Source organism: Ctenopharyngodon idella, chromosome 13 (genome assembly GCF_019924925.1).
Source record: "Ctenopharyngodon idella isolate HZGC_01 chromosome 13, HZGC01, whole genome shotgun sequence".
Taxonomy (NCBI): Eukaryota; Metazoa; Chordata; class Actinopteri; order Cypriniformes; family Xenocyprididae; genus Ctenopharyngodon; species Ctenopharyngodon idella.
The window spans coordinates 17,968,638-17,989,095 of NC_067232.1; the positions used below are offsets into that span (position 1 = coordinate 17,968,638).

The 20,458-nt window shown below is 36.8% G+C and overlaps 1 protein-coding gene across 6 annotated transcripts in view; it reads left to right on the top strand.

The window, feature by feature from the left end:
• Positions 1 to 20,458, top strand: part of adgrb3 (adhesion G protein-coupled receptor B3) — a 271,133-nt gene that overhangs the window by 172,260 nt on the left and 78,415 nt on the right. For all 6 annotated transcript variants that reach the window (XM_051916328.1, XM_051916332.1, XM_051916329.1 and 3 more), the window contains 8 exons: positions 8,006 to 8,156; positions 12,079 to 12,148; positions 12,513 to 12,579; positions 13,073 to 13,158; positions 15,162 to 15,260; positions 16,240 to 16,411; positions 17,682 to 17,777; positions 18,646 to 18,685. In XM_051916328.1, coding sequence (XP_051772288.1) covers positions 8,006 to 8,156; positions 12,079 to 12,148; positions 12,513 to 12,579; positions 13,073 to 13,158; positions 15,162 to 15,260; positions 16,240 to 16,411; positions 17,682 to 17,777; positions 18,646 to 18,685 — 781 coding nt within the window. The remainder of the gene's footprint in view (positions 1 to 8,005; positions 8,157 to 12,078; positions 12,149 to 12,512; positions 12,580 to 13,072; positions 13,159 to 15,161; positions 15,261 to 16,239; positions 16,412 to 17,681; positions 17,778 to 18,645; positions 18,686 to 20,458) is intronic.

Sequence of the window (20,458 nt, forward strand, 5' to 3'; positions counted from 1 at the left end):
TATCCAGACTGGGGGAATAGGACCGTTTTGAAGTGTATTCTTTTCTGTTGCATAATGAGTCTGGCTTAATTGGCCTGGATATCAGCATCATGTCAGTTTGACTCTTAGCCACAGCTTACAATATCAACACTTCCTTTACATTGTGCTGATCTGTGAAAGTGTTGCAATATTACAAACCCCCGCTGATACTACAGCTCTGGCTTAGATTTGAGTCGCTACTCGCAGAAAGCTGTCATATATGTAGCTTCAGAAAATAGTGAATGGAATAGAGTGAGCATTGAATACTTTTGAAATTGACTACATTTATGGTTTTTGTCCTTTTATGTCACCTGGTCACTGTCAAAGAGCTGTTGAATAATTCTGTAAAAATCTCCTGTAGGAGTAAATATTGATAGATTATTTTTTGAACAGGGGTTAAACAGGCTTCATTGAGATGGTTGTTAGAAAATCAGAGATTAATTAATAAATTGAGTGAGGTTTAGTGAAAAAAAAAAAAAAAAATGGCTGATAGAACAAAATAGGTAACACTTCGGTATGGGGAACACACATACATACTATTAATTATGACTTTTGCCTCAATAATCTCTTGATTTACTGCTTATTAATAGTTAGATATGTAGTTGTTGTAGCGTTTAGGTATGGGGTAGGATTTAGAGATGTTAGAATATGGTCATGCAGAATAAGGCATTGATATGTGCTTTATAAGTACTAATAATCATCCAATATGCAAGCTAATAAGCAACTAGTTAAAAGGGAGAGTTGTTCCCCATACTCAAGTGTTACCAGAAAATATCTAAGTTATGATAAATGTTCTGAAAACAAGTCTTGCACAGTTGTAACATTCTGAAAACATATTTCTTACATAATTGTCCTCAGTTGCAAAATTGAATGTCAGTACTGAATTAATGGCTTTGGTATTTACGTATATGTTTAAATATTTTAAGTTGCTCGCTCCAATTATCAGTTTATTCCGCTTGGTAGAGTCTCATTGGCAGAGGACAATGCAGTGACATATTCCCATCACATATTTACTTTTAAATGACTACAATTATGCTATATTATTTTTTTATTATTATTCATGGCATCATTTATTCACATCTTCAGAGAGAATATTGAAGCTCCCTCGAAGAATCATCTGAAATGAAAGGATTCTCTGTTGATAAGAAACCGTGACGGATGACTCACATATCAAATTATCAAGCTTAAAGTCAAGGATTTGAATGCTTCTGACACATCAGCCACTTTGATGATCTGTAGAGATAGCTTTCACTAAAAACATGCTCTAATTTGTTTTATCTATAACTTTGCCTTGGGGTAAAATGAGTCAGTCTTTTTCATGTTTGAACAGCTGAATGATACATAATTAATGACAGCTTAATGGGCAAACTGACCTACTGCACTGGCAAACTTATGACATTGACATCTGTAGATGTTATCTGGGGGGTATTTTTTCCTCCTGCCTTTTAGTTAAGCTTTGCGAGGAAGACAGTATTCTATAGATATCTTTTGACAGCTTGGTCCCTGCGCAACGTGTGAGTGCTATGATAGAATGACGTAAACATATTCCTGTAAAAAACCAAGAGAGCAGTGCTGTTTAAAGTATCACCCTTGGAAAAGTGTAAGATGACAAATGCGTACAGACCCTAAAATACATTTATTTCATACTAAGTATAGTATGAATACATTAACATATTTACTGACATTTCGCTTGAGACTTATTGATATAAATATAATTAAACTTCATTTGGAGTGCTTCTTTATCGCAAAATGCACATTTCTTAATATTAAGCCAAAATGTGTTTTAATATCACTATTAGTAAGGATAGTATGATCACTGTATAATTTTAGTCTTTAAATGCAAGATATTTAAAGTGTACCAAAAGTATACTTGCAATAGTTCCATTTTAGCACAATCAAATATACATAAGTATATCTTTAGTTGGACCTCAGCACTGCTTCCGGATAACTAAAGTGCATTAAGTACTAAATTAGTTGTTCCAATTTAGCAGACTTTAAGTATATTGATTTAGTATATCAAAAGTACAGTTGCAGGATATTTATATTAAGTACATAAATATGTAAGCATAAAAATATTTCAAATACATTTTGGTATATTTATTTTTCACTAGGGGAGAACTGGAAAAAAAGGGGCATTAGGGGCAGGAATATTTAGGCCACTCAAGATTCGATTTTGATTCAGAGAGTCACGATTTGATTCCAAGATGATTCGCAGTGCATCTCAAGTTTTCATAATTTTATTTTGATTAAAATGCATATTATAAACTACAACAGAGAACTACTGCATTTCACAATGACAAATTGAACATAATCAAAAAATATATCAAGTTGATTCGCAGTTCATCTCAAGTTTTCAAAAACATGGAGTTATTTATTTATTTATTTTTTTGATTAAAATGCATTTTATAAATTATAACAGAGAACTACTGCAAGTACAGAGCATCATTGGCTCTGTACTTGCACTCTGCAGAATGACAATAAAGTTGAATATGATCTAACCTATATATATATACATATTTATTGAAGTCTACAGGCATTGAATCAACATAATGTTCTCTAGTGAGTTCAAACATGCAGTTTCAGTAATGAAAACTCTGCTATATACATAAATGAATCTCATTAGGCATCCATTGTTTTACCATGATTTAATATTTCTCCTAAATTGAAGCATATTATATAGGATTATTTATTTTCATATTTGTTTCAACCTCAAACTGTGTGTCCGGAAGCTTATTTAAGCAAGTTAGCATTACACCAGAGTCTCATCGTTCATGTTTGAAAATGAACTCGCTAACCTTATACAGTTAATGTCTCGAACCCTCCCTGGCCTCACGCTCACGTACATGCATCCCAGCAGAGCGCACCAGCATCAGCCCTTCGACATACACACACGCCTTCCTTTACGTCAGCTATGTTGTTCTTTACCGTTCTCTTGAACTTCCTCTGTTGCCATGGATACAGACACAGTGGGCTCAATATCTCCCGGCAATTTGCCTTTGTAAAGGGCAGTGTGTACTCAGGATTTCAGCTGAGGCTGTGTGCCACCCCCTCCACTTCCTCTGCTGCCCAGCTCTTCAGGCAAACCCACACGCATACAGATATAGTACATTTGGTACTTAAAGATACAAGTCAAATTCCCACTCAGGTTAGGAGCTTTCATGTGCCTTCAAATACCTTTAAATGTGATCTTACCGCACCTTGTTGATCTGTGTGATGTTATCTATATAGGAGACCTGAGGAAGCATGCTTTGTTTCTGTTCTGTTTGTAGTTTTTTGCTATGTGTATTTGCCTAAACAGTCACACAAGCTACTTGTTGAGAGTGTCAATCAATACTATATTTATAGCAGTTAGTTTATGCTCTGTGTGGCTTAAGTGTTTCTTCATCAGTCATTAGCACTGGCCCATATGGCTGTGAGGTCCTGTGGTGACATGCATGTGCCATGAGCCACATCACCTCCCATCTTGTTTGCTAAGCAGCTAGCATTATGCAGAAAATGGAGCGAAACGCATCTGACACCCAGAAATGCCTCTGAAAATGTGGTGCTAAGATTCATTTGTAAATGTTTTGAAGTATCTACCTCTAGTTTAAAGTATCTTCCAGCAGTGGAGTATGAATAGACAACGCTAAGTGTTTATGTAACAGTAAGTGTGAAAATTTAGCTGAAAAGTCCTTAGATATGTAGTCCTTAGCTGTGGCCTAGTAGTTAGGCCTACTTCTGCTTTGATACAATATTGAAGTCTCTAATGCTTAATAAGGCTGTATTTATTTGATCAAAAACAAAACAAAAATAAGAACTTTATTCAACAAATTCATCTGCCCCTGTCATACTGCTATGCTATTTTCATTGCAGAGCTTCAGTGTTTATGTCTGAACATGGGTTCGTATTGGCCGGCTCGTGCATCAGCATCACATGCATGCGTCATGCTGCTCACGTGACCAGAGCCGGCCAATACTGAGCCGCCGTTCGGACGTAAACACTGAAGCTTTGCAACGAAAATAGCGGACCCTCAGATTTTATCAAAATATATTAATTTGTGTTCCGAAGATAAAAACGAAGGTCTTATGGGTTTAAGATGACATGAGGGTGAGTAATTAATGACAGAAATTTCATTTTTGGATGAACTAACCCTTCAAATGCGGAGGACAAATCCCGAGTATGGGTTACCATACTTGGCCTTCACATGTCACTAAAGTGATAAAAAGATCCAAAAAGTTATATACATTGTAGAGATTGTGAAGTTGTATACTAATTGTACTAATACTATACTAATTATATAACCATGGTGTCCTTCTAATTCTGTAAGTCAAGGAACAGTGTATGCAGAAGGAAACATTGGTCCAGAAGTTGTCTGGCTTAGATGCACCCTGGCTGTGAACTTCAAAATCTCCCGGATGTTGTGTGCATGTTCTCATGAAAGCTGGTTTACTGAGGAGTTGTGGTTTTATGACAGCATGAGAGAGCTCAACAGCATCAGGTGTCCCATCACAAGCTGCCAGCTGATCCATTTTCACAGCATTTGTCTTGGCCACATCAGGTGGACCGGGATCAGGTGGAAGCAGGGTCTTCATTACGTTCCGTCCAGCTTGTCTTTGGCTCATGTCGGCCGTGCTCTCAGCTCTCTTCTGTGCCATGAGCATCCAGATTCACTTGTCGGCGGCTAGCTGGTGGGTAGATTCGTCTCCAAGTTCACCACCCTTAATGTGCTTTCCCCAAGACATATTCGTGTATCAGCATCCATGATGGTCTTTCCTATTAGCCAATCAGCTTTTAGGGACTTTAGAGAGAATTTTACAACATTATTATCAACCAATCAGCATCCAGAGCTTAACAAATATAGCATTCCTGTGAAATAAATAATAAAAAAATCAGTCTTTATCAACATAAAGTAATCAAGTGTAAAACAACACTGCATAGTCTTTAATGTGTAAATTAAATATAGATTTAAATATAGATTAAATATAGATATTGATTAACATTGAAACAGGCGGCAGCAGGTTTATTAGGCTGCTGTCATTTTAAGACCGAATGCACGGATCCAATATACTGTTACACATGCAACTTATTTCCCAAATGTTTATGTCCACTTAAGACATAACAGACTGTGTTTACTCATAAATAAAAGCAAATACTCATAAAACCGGGCATGTTGACATATTTGTGTGTATTTAACCATTTAGGCGTGAATCCAAAGCTCAAAGTTCACTTTGCTTCTCTGTGTTCCGCTCCGTTTCGGACAGAAGCGCACAGAAAGACGCTTGAGGAACAGTATCTCTTTTGCGGCATAATGCAGTTTTAATAACTCCTTTTATTATTGATCACATCCTTCAGTTTAGAAACAATAGACTGCATTTTACGACAATCATTGATCTAGCTCATTTGGTCGTTAAGTTTGGACTTTTAGTAAGGAACGAAAGCGCACCGCTGTGAAGGAAAGAAATGAACTAAAATCGCACAGCTCTAGTTTGTTGCTGTCATTGCAATGTCTCTGCAAAGACGTTGCAAATTTATTGTCTTTTTCAGACACCTGGTAGAACTGCCAGACCGGTTTCGCATCATCTGATCGGCTCTTCTGATCGGCCTTTATAGAGTCCACCTTTCAAATTATATAAAGCTATTATCAGCCGATAACAATCTATCTATATATATATATATATATATATATATATATATATATATATATATATATAACATACATAGTCAGTGGGTGCTGATTGGTTGATAAGAATGTTGTATAAAACCCTCTAAAGTCCCTAAAATATGATTGGCTGATAGGAAAGACCCATCATGGATGCTGATACAGGAACATGTCTTGGGCAAAGCACCTTAAGGGTGGTGAACTTGGAGACGAATCCACACACAAGCTAGCTGCCGACAAGTGAATCTGGTAGAGGAAGAATCTGGATGCTCATGGCACAGAAGAGAGCTGAGAGCATAGCCAACATGAGCCAGACACAAGCTGGAGAGAACGTAACGAAGACCCTGCTTCCACCTGATCCCGGTCCACCTGATGTGGCCAAGACAAATGCTGTGAAAATGGATCAGCTGGCAGCATGTGATGGGACACCTGATGCTGTTGAGCTCTCTCATGCTGTCATAAAACCACAACTCCTCAGTAAACCAGCTTTCATGAGCACATGCACACAACGTCCAGGAGATTTAGCTTGAAGTTCACAGCCAGGGAATATATATATAGGGCCTAAACTTACTTTTTGCCACACCTGCCAATGCCAATGACTATTTTTTTTTTTTTTACAGGCCATGAAACTGTTTTCGCAAAAATGGGCAGTAATGACACCAACATTTTATATATACCATTTTAGATTCTCTATTCCAATGTAGATACCACAGCTAAAACTACTAGCCTAATAGAGATGTAAAACATTATTAAAGAAGAAAAAATTAAGAACAAATATTCAAATTACAAGCAATAGCACATAAATACAGTAAAAAAAAGATACAAGGCACTGCATATAGTCCCTTTCATATCTTGAATATTTAAATTGGCAAGGCTCAGCATTGTTCACGTTTAGCTATTCATGTTCATGTTCTCACAACATTGCATTGTTAGGATTTATGAAAAATTTTAGACCCTGTATGGATATATATATATATATATGTCATGGAAGTTCATTGGTCAAATGTAGTGGGAACCCCGGTTTTAGGAGAGAATTGTTTTTGTCACATGCTGATCATTCCAGTCTTAAAAGATTTGCATGTGACACACTGACTGCCAAATTCAGTGATACTCATTTGGTGAGAAAGATGTGCTTTTGGTGCTGAAGACATCTCATACCCTCTGTCTACTCGCTATTGGTGGTAAAGTGGTGAGAATGTCCAGATCACATGTTTTAATTACAGCAAGATTTTCTAGATTTGGAATCAGAAGCATGGGATGTGGGCCATATGACCAATATCACAGTATGTTTAAGTTTATATTGTTTAACTGTTTATATGTTTAACTTGGTCATACTGATTTGCTCATACTGACTCATTTATATCACCTGACGATGACTGAATAGGTTAGGTTATTTTTCTTAAGTTCATATCACAGAAGATGGATGAATGGATGGGTGGATGGATGGATAGATGATGGAAGGCTGCATTTACAGTAAAAACGGTAGTTTTGTGAAATATTATTACAAATTAATATAACTGTTTTCTGTTTATATTTTAAAATGTAATTTATTCCTGTGATGACAATGCTAAATTTTCAGAAGACATTACTTCGGTCTTCAGTGTCACATAATCCTTCAGAAATCATTCTAATATGCTGATTTGCTGCTTAAGAAGCATTTGTTATTATTAATGTTGAAAGCAGTTTGCTGATAAATGTTTTGGAGGAAATATAAAGTTCAAAAGAACAGAATTTATTTGAAGTATAATTTTTTGTAACCATGTAAAACACTTTTGATCAGTTTAATGCATCCTTGCTGAATAAAAATATTCTATGTAAATTTCTTTCCAGAAATATCTTAATGACTCCATTATTTTCTATAAATAAAATTTTATATATATATATATATATATATATATATATATATATATATATATTTTTTTTTTTTTTTTTATCCAAATCATATCCACAAGATCTCGTTGTGAACACGGTCCATACCATGCCCAGACCTAAATGATGGTCTAGACAAGTCTGGAGCAAAACGTTCTCTTTCCGCCACTTGTTGTTTTTAGGGCTTTTCATGACACCTTGCGTGAAAATCAAAGGGAGTAGATGCATTGAAGGATCCATTTTTTGTACCTCACTATTTTTTTCAGTCTTGTTGGTTTCAGTGAGTTCACATTTCCTGTAATTTTAATACATTTTAATGAGTGAATGTTGGTACTTTCCACCCAAAGTCTGACTCAGTCAGTGTGATATTGAATTGGCAGTTCAAAAACCTTCATTTGGACTTGACTTGAATGTTTCAAAATATTTTATCAGTTTCTTCCCCCCCCCCCCCCCCCCTCTCTCTCTCTGTTGAATGGACAGGGCATATGCACGATGACAACTGCATTTCTGCACTTCTTTTTCCTGGCATCCTTCTGCTGGGTTTTGACAGAAGCTTGGCAGTCCTATATGGCTGTGACAGGGAAAGTTCGGACCAGGCTTATTCGGAAACGCTTCCTCTGCCTAGGATGGGGTGAGTGCTTAGATCTCCATAACACTTACAGTATCTCTACATCTCTCCCTCTTTCTTTCTCTGTCTCTCTTTCTTCACTACTGTGCATTTGTACTGCTCCATCATCATCATCATCATCATGCAGCTGGTGTTTACTTCTCAAATATGGACAATGTGAGTGGGTAATTTTTAAATATCGTCTCGTATGTTCCATACCTCCCCAGGGTTTCTTATACAGGACCACTTTACGCACACATCAAATTGATTACAGAAGAGCAAACGCTCATCCCTCCAGTTACCTAGCAACAAACAAGGCTCTGTCTTTCCATCATTGCAGTGTTTTGCTGTGTGCAGAGGAAAAAGACATGACAGAAGAAGATATGTGAACCGTTTATTAGTTTTGCTATTTTGAAAAACATTGATGGTGGATTAATTAAATTATTAGTATCCATGAAATGTGTCTTGAATTAGTTGTACGCACCAGTGCACAGCGCATGTATAAAACAAGACTCACATTTTAGATCCATAGTGTTACACTCCATTCATAAGTGGTTTGTTTTCTTAATGGTGGAAGAATTGATGAGTGACGTCTGCTATTAAATGAACTTGCTGCTCCTGCTTTTGTATCAGTCCATGACTCCATTCCCAACAGTTGCTGAGAAGTGAATACGACCAGACCAATACTCACCCCCATGTCATCCAAGATGTTCATGTCTTTCTTTCTTCAGTCGAAAAGAAATTAAGGTTTTGGAGGAAAACATTCCAGGATTTTTCTCCATAAAGTGGACTTCAACAGGGTTCAACGGGTTGAAGGTCAAAATTGCAGTTTCAATGCAGCTTCAAAGGGTTCTACACGATCACAGACGAGGAATAAGGGTCTTATCTAGCGAAATGATCAAATGCTCGTCTTGCACTGCTCTGTGGCACGCATTACGTAATCACATTAGAAAGGTCACACGTGATGTAGGCGAAAGTACTCTCATTTTCTCTTCCAACATCAAAATCGTCCGACATCGTTGTTTTACCTTTTTTTGCAAAGGCTGTTTGACTTGGTCTTTGCACGTTCGCTTTGTAAACTCTGGATTGGTACTTCCGCCTACGTCACGCGTGACCTTTCCAACGTGCTTACGCAATGCGTGGCTCATCGCAGAGCAGTGCAAGATGAGCATTTGAGGTTAAAAAGTGTATAAATTTATTTATTTATTTTTTTTATAGAAAATGACAGATCATTTCGCTAGATAAGACCCTTATTCCTCGTCTGGGATCGTGTAGATCCCTTTGAAGCTACACTGAAACTGCAATTTGGACCTTCAACCCATTGATCCCCACTGAAGTCCACTATATGGAGAAAAATCCTGGAATGTTTTCCTAAAAAAAACCTTAATTTCTTTTCGACTGAAGAAAGAAAGACATGAACATCTTGGGGGTGAGTAAATTATCAGGAAATTTTAATTCTGAAGTGAACTAATCTTTTAATGTCTACCTCTAGCATAACACAACACAAAAATGTAGGACCACTTTTTCAGGTACACCTTGCTAGTACCGGTTGGACCCACTTTTGCCTTCAGACCAGCCGTCTGGCACCAACAACCATGCCACAATCAAAGTCATTTAAATCATCTTTTTTCCCCATTCTAAGGCTCAGTTTGAACTTCAGCAGATCATTTTGACCATGTCTAAACTAGGTCTGGACGATTAATTGAAAGTAATCGAAACCGAAATTCAGAACCTCTAATCGATGTAATTTTCCCATGTCAGTTATTTCAGTTTTTTAATCCTGTTAATAATTTCCCCTTAAAAACATACTACCGCGTGTGTAGTCACATGACTCCGCCCCGTCCAGTCAGCGGCATGGAAGCAACACAGAGGCGAACTTAAACGCCGAGTCAACACACACAGACGGCGCGCAAGCCATGAAGTGAGATCACTTCCGCTTACGTCCTCATGCAAGTTTGTCAATTGTTTGTGTTTTTCAAAGGCTTGCCAGTTTGGACATTCATGCGATTTCAAACCAGCTGATGTGTATTATTATATTGAGCTACCGTGCTTGCACAGCTGTATTGTGGCACATAAACACTCATACAGACAGTAGCTGCACATCACATGAAGATCGCGTGTACAGAGAGGAGTGCAGTAACTCGTTGTCGGCGCCTCAGTAAACCAAGTAGTTATAGCAGATATTTTTCTACTTTTGAAGTAATTATTTTCAACCCACAGCTTCACAATTAATAGAGAGACGGTATGACTAATTCACACTCTCATTAATGCATTCAAATAAATGTACTGGTATCCCAACTTTAATAGTCAAGCATATTTACAGTACAAGCCTTCTCAGTGAACTATGAGGGCAAAAAAGAAAAAAAAAATTCAATTAATCGAGATTTTGATTTTAGGTCATATCGTCCAGCCTTACGACTTTTTCCCCTGAATGAATTCTATAGTAAGCAGCCATGCAGTAATATCTTTTCATTTTATTTGGAACTAAATGGTGTCTCAGATAAATGGTGCCTTAGTGTAAAAGTACTAATCTGAAACATCTGTTAAGGATCAGAAAACCAACAGCTGGTCTGTTTAATTGCATGACCCCTACTGAGGTCATAGGAACACAAGAGGCATGTCGTTCTCACTATCTGGCAGACTGTGCTGTGTTTGTTCAGCTGAACTATAAATCCACAGGTATAGTTTATATCTGTGAGGGAACAGCCCTATCATCATGGACAGCTTCCAGGTCAAATTCATTAATCCTTCTCAGATATTCCATCTTTTTTCATCTATCCAGAGTCTAAATGTCTTTGAGGGAGGAACTGATGCGTTGAGTGCACTGCAGTGCGCTTTCCGATTGGTTGAGGATGAAACTACTTGGTGGGTAGGGGCGGAGCTTTGGTTAGACTCAGCAAAAGGGAGGGAGCCCACGAGACCCCTCGCTGGTTCTTCAGACAAGCTGATTGCATCAATAAATTCAGCCACCAGTGCGAGAGGGATGGTGTTAATATTCAGATCACGGGACAGTGGCAGGAGCAGAAAGAGCCCTTTCATAATGGCAGTCTTGCTCGAGACCAGCTAAGATGAGAGACAGAGAAATGGAGAGAGAGGATTAGGAAGATAGCGGATATGACAGTATTCTTCAGCTCAAGACCTGTTTGATTTGTTTCAGCCTCTCTGTTCAAAAGCAGTTGTGGTAATTGCATTTCACATGCTGGTTTTTAGTGTAAAACTCCAGGGATTCTTATTAGATTGTTTACCTGCTCTCATGTCACAAACGATTTAGAAGTTATGTCGTTCCTGACTTGAAAACCTGACGTGCTTCTGAAGATCTGCAGCGGTGTTTGCTAAGGCAACTGTTGCTCATGTTAATGGTTAATTAATTAGACAAATATGTAAACATGGTTGTGCTGCAGACATATACAGTTAGAAATGCATGATATATTGGTACCATATTGGATATCTATTGAAGCCCGTTTCCGTCACTAATTAAAAAAATATAAACTCAGAATTCTGACTAAATGTTATCCTTAGCAAATAAGATGAATATATATTTTTCATACTATAGTTATAATATTGTGATTCCTAAGTTGTTTTCCCCAAAAATAATGTTATTTAAAATATATTATTATTTTATTAATATTATTTTTAATTACTATTTTAAATATATATATTTTTAGAGTTTAAAAACATGTATATTTTATTAAATATCGGCCATTTAACACTTTTCAAAGTGTTAAAACAGCTAAAAATATCTCATAATTCACAGGGACACTCTAGCATCCACTCAGAACACTTTAGCATCATAGCGGCTGGTTTTGCACGGACAAGCACCACTCGCATTACTTTCTTCTTATACTTAACCTCTGACTGAAGCTACTGTACATGTGCTGTGAATGTCTCCAGCTCTGAAGGATTACCCAGTATGTGGCCTTTAATCACTCCTGTGTCTCTTTTGAAGGATTACCTGCCTTGGTGGTCGCTATCTCAATGGGATTCACAAAAGCAAAAGGATATGGGACACCTCAATAGTAAGACATCTTGCTTTTTTTAATTCTTGGTTTCTCCACCCCGAAACTTAAAAGACCCCACACATAGCACATGGAAATCATTCCAATTAAAACAGTGGCGTGAAGTAGTGAGTCAGAGCCAAGAGACTGCAACAGTCCCACCTAGTTCTCCTGAGGATACCTGGATATAAACAGTGTTTTAAGATCTCTTTAGAGTTCTTGTTCCACACTAAAAGTCTCTCATGTAGAACCATGGCATATGGCTCCAGATCCCCAGACACTCAAGGACGATACGACTGTGTACTGCCATGCCCCATTAAGTTGATGCCGGATGTTAAATTTTATGCAAGATTTGCTGATATTTAGTTTTTTTGTGTGTTTGCAGCTGTTGGCTATCTCTGGAAGGTGGTCTTCTCTATGCATTTGTTGGACCTGCTGCTGCAGTGGTGCTGGTAATTTTACACTTTGTTTATTTACAGTCATTTACCAGTCTTAACTACACACACCAGTGCCTTTATAATGTTTTATGTCATTTACTGGAGTAGTCTAGCGTGCCAATGTTGAAATGGAAAATTGCCTCACTTCATTGTAGTACGAAATGAAGATTGTGTGACCCCCGTCATTTATATGCATCATTAAGCAGTTTGTTTCTAGACTGAATTAAGATGTAATGGTGGCACAGAGTCACACAACCACGCTTCTACACAACACTAAACAGTAGATTTATTTCTGTATTGTTGTACTTTTATAGTACAGCTTGAAGCTAGTTGTAAAATACTCAAATACATTGAAAAGCGCTATAATTTGTTTATATTCAAAGCTTTTGCATTTAGTCAGTGCTATAAACAATGCTGAAGATGTGTGGTTAATTTACTGCACTTTTTTCACTTTTGCAGTTTGATGAGATCAGGTCCTGACAGTGTTACTGTTTGTGTGTGTGTACAGGTTAACATGGTGATTGGCATTCTGGTGTTTAATAAACTGGTTTCGAGAGATGGGATCCTGGATAAGAAACTAAAACACAGAGCAGGGTAAGTGCCAATTTAGCAACATTGCACAAACACATACTTACAAAAAAACTCATAAGCTACACCGTAACTACACATGCTTGTTGCTGCTTCCTGATGTCCTGTCAGTATAGCTAAGGTGTGGAAATGAGCTAATGAAAAGAACATCTACACTACCATTCAAAAGTTTATATATATATATATATATATATATATATATATATACACACACCGATCAGGCATAACATTATGACCACTGAGAGGTGAAGTGAATAACACTAATTATCTCTTCATCACGGCACCTGTTAGTTGGTGGATATATTAGGCAGCAAGTGAACATTTTGTCCTCAAAGTTGATGTGTTAGAAGTAGGAAAAACGGGCAAGCGTAAGGATTTGAACGAGTTTGACAAGGGCCAAATTGTGATGGCTAGACGACTGGGTCAGAGCATCTCCAAAACTGCAGCTCTTGTGAGGTTTTCCCACTCTGCAGTGGTCAGTATCTATTAAAAGTGGTCCAAGGAAGGAACAGTGGTGAACTGGCAACAGGGTCATGGGCGGCCAAGGCTCATTGATGCAGGTGGGGAGTGATGGCTGGCCTGTGTGGTCCGATTCAACAGACGAGCTACTGTAGCTCAAATTGCTCAAGAAGTTAATGCTGGTTCTGATAGAAAGGTGTCAGAATACACAGTGCATCGCAGTTTGTTGCGTATGGGGCTGCATAGCCGCAGACCAGTCAGGGTGCCCATGCTGACCCCTGTCCACCTCCAAAAGCACCAACAGTGGGCACGTGAGCGTCACCACGGAGCAATGGAAGAAGGTGGCCTGGTCTGATGAATCATGTTTTCTTTTACATCACGTGGATGGCCAGGTGCGTGTGCATCGCTTACTTGGGGAACACATGGCACCAGGATGCACTATGGGGAGAAGGCAAGCCGGCAGAGGCAGTGTGATGCTTTGGGCAATGTTCTGCTGGGAAACCTTGGGTCCTGCCATCCATGTGGATGTTACTTTGACACGTACCATCTACCTAAGCATTGTTGCAGACCATGTACACCCTTTCATGGAAATGGTATTCCCTGGTGGCTGTGGCCTCTTTCAGCAGGATAATTCGCCCAGCCACAAAGCAAAAATGGTTCAGGAATGGTTTGAGGAGCACAACAATGAGTTTGGGTTGTTGAATTGGCCTTCAGATTCCCCAGATCTCAATCCAGTCGAGCATCTGTGGGATGTGCTGAACAAACAAGTCCGATCCATGGAGGCCCCACCTCGCGACTTACAGGACTTAAAGGATCTGCTGCTAACATCTTGGTGCCAGATACCACAGCACACCTTCAGGGGTCTAGTGGAGTTCATGCCTCGACGGGTCAGGGCTGTTTTGGCAACAAAAGTGGACCAACACAATATTAGGAAGGTGGTCATAATGTTATGCCTAATCGTTGTGTGTGTGTGTGTATATATATATATATATATATATATATATATATATATATATATATATATTATATTCAGCAATACTTTTATTCAGCCAGGGTGCATTAAATTGATCAAAAGTGACAGTGAATACATTTATAATATTAGAAGATTTAAAAGCTGTTTTATTAATCTAATAAAACTACTCTTTTTGTAGCATCTGTATGCACTACATATGTTTTATGCTTATTAGAGAATTGTGTTCTTCCAAACTGTTTCAGAATCAACAGTGAGTGTTATGCTAAACTGCCTTAAAAGGTGTGCATCGCCATCACCTATGTTGACAGTAGGCTATAAGACATCATTAGGTTTTGGAACAGAGCTATAGTGTCATCTGAGCATGACGTAACTGCAGAACTACAGGTAGTCCTGATCCAAATTTACACCATTAGAGATATTTCCAGCCTTGTCTTGCTGCTCAAACAACCCGATTCAAATTCTGGTGCTACTAAATATGCAGAAATTACACACTTCCAGAAGAAACTGTTTTGGTATAATCAGATCACCATGTAAATATGTTCCCTCTGTGTTGTCTGGTTATTTGGCTGTCCTGCAGGCAGATGAGTGAGCCCCATACAGGACTAACTTTAAAATGTGCCAAATGTGGCGTTGTCTCAACTACTGCTTTATCAGCAACAACGGCCAGCAATGCCATGTAAGTACCCAGCAATGCCTCAGCAAAATCGATTATGCTGATTAAGCTGCATGCGCGAGTGTGCGTGTGTCCTTCCCCTTGCCTCGGGAAAGAAGATTGTGGAGGTGTTAAATGAACAGCTGGCTCTTGTTCTCCGTCTGTAATATGTTGACACACTCTATTGGAACAATGGATTGGGGGCTGTGTGCTCTTGATGATAATGGTGGCAATTTAGGACAGTTTGGACATGCATGCTTTCATCTGGTATGAAACTAGCAAACAAAGTCTATCTTCTCTTCACCGTATATGTTCTATAGAGTGCAACAGAAGACATCTGTAGAAATCCCCATCATTTTTTTCCATAGAAAAATGTATATTTTACAATGGCATATAAACCTTTCAAGACAGACCAACCATGAGATGAGGATGTTAAACGATGTCAGGAGCCAGTCAGTTTGAGTTCAACCTAATTTTTATAAGAGATGTAGCCTCCCTACACTCTCAAACTAGTATATAAAATATTCTAATAATTATTATTATTATTTAAATAAAATGTAATAATAACAATAAACGTATTTTATACTTAGTCAGTTACTAGTATATCTTAATATTTTTGCAACAAATTAATAATAATAAACATTGTATTTTATAACTGTAGTTAATTACTAGTATATTTGAATATTTTGTTTATTTTATCATTGCAATAAAATGTAGTAATTATCATATACTTATCAATGATTAGTCAAGAGTCATTCATAATGCTTCCTGTGATAAGTTATTCCCTCACAAACAAATTTAATTTCCTTTTTTCAGATTTTTATGTTTTTTTTTTTAGTTCAAATCAAAGACTTTGTTATGATTCATCTCAAAGCTGGTTGGTTTATTTGAGGTTTAGAGCTTTTCTATTGAATTGTGTTTGTGTGTTTTTTTTAATGCCTATTTAGGAAATGAATGGGTAAAACTATTTTTGTTCATTCCACCATCTCTGTTTCCATCTCAGGGCCTCCCTGTGGAGTTCCTGTGTTGTCCTCCCTCTGTTAGCTCTCACCTGGATGTCTGCAGTGCTGGCCATGACGGACAAACGCTCAATTTTATTCCAGATCCTCTTTGCGGTCTTTGACTCCCTGCAAGGCTTTGTCATAGTCATGGTCCACTGTATCCTCAGAAGAGAGGTAGGGTTGGATCCAGTAAAATCCCTTACAGTTCTTCTCTTTCCTTCAGCATTTCAGCATTATCTATAAGGAATAGCTCACCCAAAATATGAATATTCTGTCATCATATAATGACCAACATGTTCAAACCTGTATGATTTTCTTTCTTCGGTGGAAGACAAAAGAAGATATTTTGATTTTGTTTTACTATACAATTAAAGCTGTTCTGCAGAAGAAAGTTGTACTTCTTGGTCTGAAACGTGTACTTATTAATGTGAGTACCACCATGAGACCAGCCAAACCAGCAATATTCACCCTTAAAATCTGTCCTGACTGATCCCCAAATGAATCTCTGATGATCCCTCTGATGCCTCTGAAACAACTTTCCTTTTGGGCTGACATCACCAAGCCCTTTTATTTTATTATCATTTAGAGATCACATCTGCTGGCCCATTCTGGTACACTTTCAAGTCCAATTAAATCCTGATAAAATCAAATGCCTAAATTTTTTCCTCGATTAACATCTTATTTTACTCAGAAGTTTGTCATATTATCAGTGTTTGGTGTAACTCATTACTAAGTAAGTAATTACTGAAATTGAATTACTTTTCCCTTAAAAAAGTAAAGTAAGGGATTATTCTTATTTTTTCTGTCTTTTAATTACAGTTACTTCTAAAGTAATTGCATTAAATACTGTATAGATTATATAACAATTCTATATAAAATAGTGGATTTAATATCAAAATTTAACATCTAATGTTAAAATGTATGTTTTTAATGTAACCTTCTTCCTTTAAATACTTTCCTCAGTTCAAGAATAATTTATGCTATTTTATATCATGTATTTGAAATAATTAAATGACCAGTTTCATGTCTATCCTTGTATTGTTCAACTTGTCAAGGTTGATTATGGGATTTAGAAAGTAATTAGTAATGCAATACTTTTTAGAGAGAGTAATTAGTATAGTAATCTAATTACACTGTTGAAGATGTAATTAATTACTTTTTTTTTAGAGTAACTTACCCAACACTGAATATTGCAGAATAAATTTCATTTTAAAATAGATTAACCTTAAAAAAAAAAAAAGTTATTTGAAATCGTAACAATATTTCACAATATTACTTTACTGCATTTCTGATCAAATAAATGCAGCCTCGGTGAGCATAAGAGGCTTCTTTCAAAAACATTTTAAAACCCTGAAGCAATGTGCCTTTCTGAAATGTTTTGTATAGTATGATAGCATATGTTGTTGCTGAGGTTCAACAATGTGACTAAAATGACGGTTCACAGGTTCAAGATGCCTTCAGATGTCGTCTGAGAAACTGTCAAGACCCCATTAATGCTGACGCGACTGGTACATTCCCCAACGGGCATGCACAGATCATGGTAAGAAACAAGACTCCTGAGAGTTTAGTATTCTTCCACTGTACAGTCACAAACTCAGCAGTACTCTTCTCATAAATTAGCTGTGAAAACATTTGCATCTGGCTTGATGTTATTAGATGTATGTACTGTGACCTCTCATAGTCCTCTTGAGCGCTTTTCCCTACTATGAGTGTTTGTTATACAGTGTTATTGCTTATACAGTTATGACAGGATATGGAGAATTGTCTTTGCTTAATTAATAACATCAAATCTTTTATCCATATCCTTTGGCTTTCCTCTGGCCTTCGCCTTTCTCAGATAGGACCCATTTGTCATATTTCATACCAGTCTTTCTCATCCTTCACTTGCTTGAGGGAGTAATTGCTGTTAAAATGGTTCCAGAGATGTGTGACCCGTGCAGAACCACTGGCACATAATGATCACAGTTCTCATTTATGTTTTGATTTAAAGTTTCTTTACTAGAAGCATTTCACTATAATGAGGCCTCCAATGTGCAGACTGCCTTTGATTCGCCACTGTCGATGGCTCCTCTATTGTGATACCTGAATAATCTCATTCTATTTATAAATGGGTTCGACAGACGACTGTTTTCTCTGTGAGGCTGTGGGACGTGGTTAGACTGCAGACACAAGCCAGCAAAATCGTACAATTTGAGAATAATCCCATGATAGCATTGATATGTTGGAGTGTATTACCTAACTGATGTATTCTAATTTTACATGGTCAATTAGACAGGAAAATGCTTTTATGTCTGCAACTGTCAAAGTTAAAATAAAGCTTTAGTTTTTATGTTTTAGCATTGTCTAAATCAAACTCCTCATGCATGTCTAATTTTAAAATGGCTTTGTCTGCCTCTTTTTTTCCACAGACGGACTTTGAGAAAGACGTGGACATCGCATGTCGATCAGGTAAGGAACAGATGGTGCACTATTAATGTGTTTCATAATTACTTCTACTCTCCTGGGCCAAAAAAGGCCCAAGAGAATAAACATTCGGGTTGAACATCAGAATCATAGAAGTCCCAGTGGAACGGGATAATCATCCAATGTAATTTCATAGATAAAGTGTAGATTTTTTTTTCTTTGATAGATACTGATACATATTTGGACTGCTTCTAAAACATAAAATGTTGTTTAGTTTTTAGTTTCACGGAATATTAAATTCATGGACTTTATATATTACTTTCATTGTATTAATAATATATAAACCTAATTAAAATGGATTTAACGTTGTTAAAATTAAGCACACAAATGTGCTGGCAATTTCAGTCTTTAAAGTTTCGTAAAACACTTGTATGTCTCTAAAGTACTTCTGTAAAAAATATTGTAAAAGATGTCCATATATTGATGTTGCACACATCAAAATCAGAATTAATCATGATTATTTTATTCCACACGTTATTCTCTTTTATCTTTATCTAGCTGCCATATGGAATAAATGTGAATCCATGAGTGTGCTGTTTAATTATCTCCCCTAAGTAAACGGTTGATGAAGAACAATGAAGCTTTTCAGTCCCTTGAAATTCTTTCAAAACAAGATTTTTGTTTCAAGGTCTAGACAGAATTCTTTTATTGTTATACTGAAAAATTGTTGTTTAAAAAAAAAATGCTATTCTTCTGACATCCAGCCAACAAAGTTCAAAACAGCATGAAGTCTTCATTAGAGCCATTTTTCAGTTAGATAGGAATGTTACGCCCCTAGACAACATGGTGGCTCTTATCACATTTTTACATATCTGTCTGCACCGAAGGCGAAAATGTTGCATCATACAACACAAGCACAGTCAATTAGACAGTTATGTGTGGGATTAAGACCAATTAGACTTCACTATGGGTGGAGCTACACAGTGTGATGCCACATAAATAGAAACCAAGCAACTGATAAACATTTCCTGTCACTTATCACAGCCAGAGCTCATTTTGACATCGATATGAGCCACTAAATTACTTTAACTGCATAATCAGATGTCATGACAGTTGTCTGAATGTTGGGCTTTTTTTTGTGAATCTTTACTTATGGCAAATGCTATTTAAACCTCATAAAAAACAAACAAACAAAAAACAGTTGAGTAACAAGGGCATTGTAAATCAGATAATTAGCCTACATTGTAGCCCTGAAATGCAGCAAGTAACAATTTGCTAACCCTTTTGTTTTTGTTGTGAAATGAAGTGTAATATAACAACGCTCTGACTCTAGTGTTCTTTATTAAAACTGGATTAAGATCAGCTCAGAGGTGATATTGTGTGACATGGTGTGTCCTTCATTAGGACAGCATAATAAAACTTTAATCCAAGGTTTACTTTAACTACCAAAAACAAGTAGGGTGAGACTCACAAAAATAAGGTCATATTTTACCCCTAAATTTAAAATAATAAATAAATAAAATAAAATAACAAATTAATTATTTTAGGACCATTAATGTTTTTTAAGTTATGTACTTATTGATAAACAGATCCTCATTACTGTAACATATATATTTTTTTTTTTATATATTTTTATATTGCATTTATTTTTATACAGTAAAAAAATAAAGACAGTTCAAAGCATTTACATATTAATTTGAGTTGCATTTAAAAAAAATAATAATAATTAGCAGGCAAACTTTCTTTATTGCCATGCAAATAATGTCAATTTTTATTAACAATTAATGCAAAATGTAATGGTCCTAAAATAAGATAAAT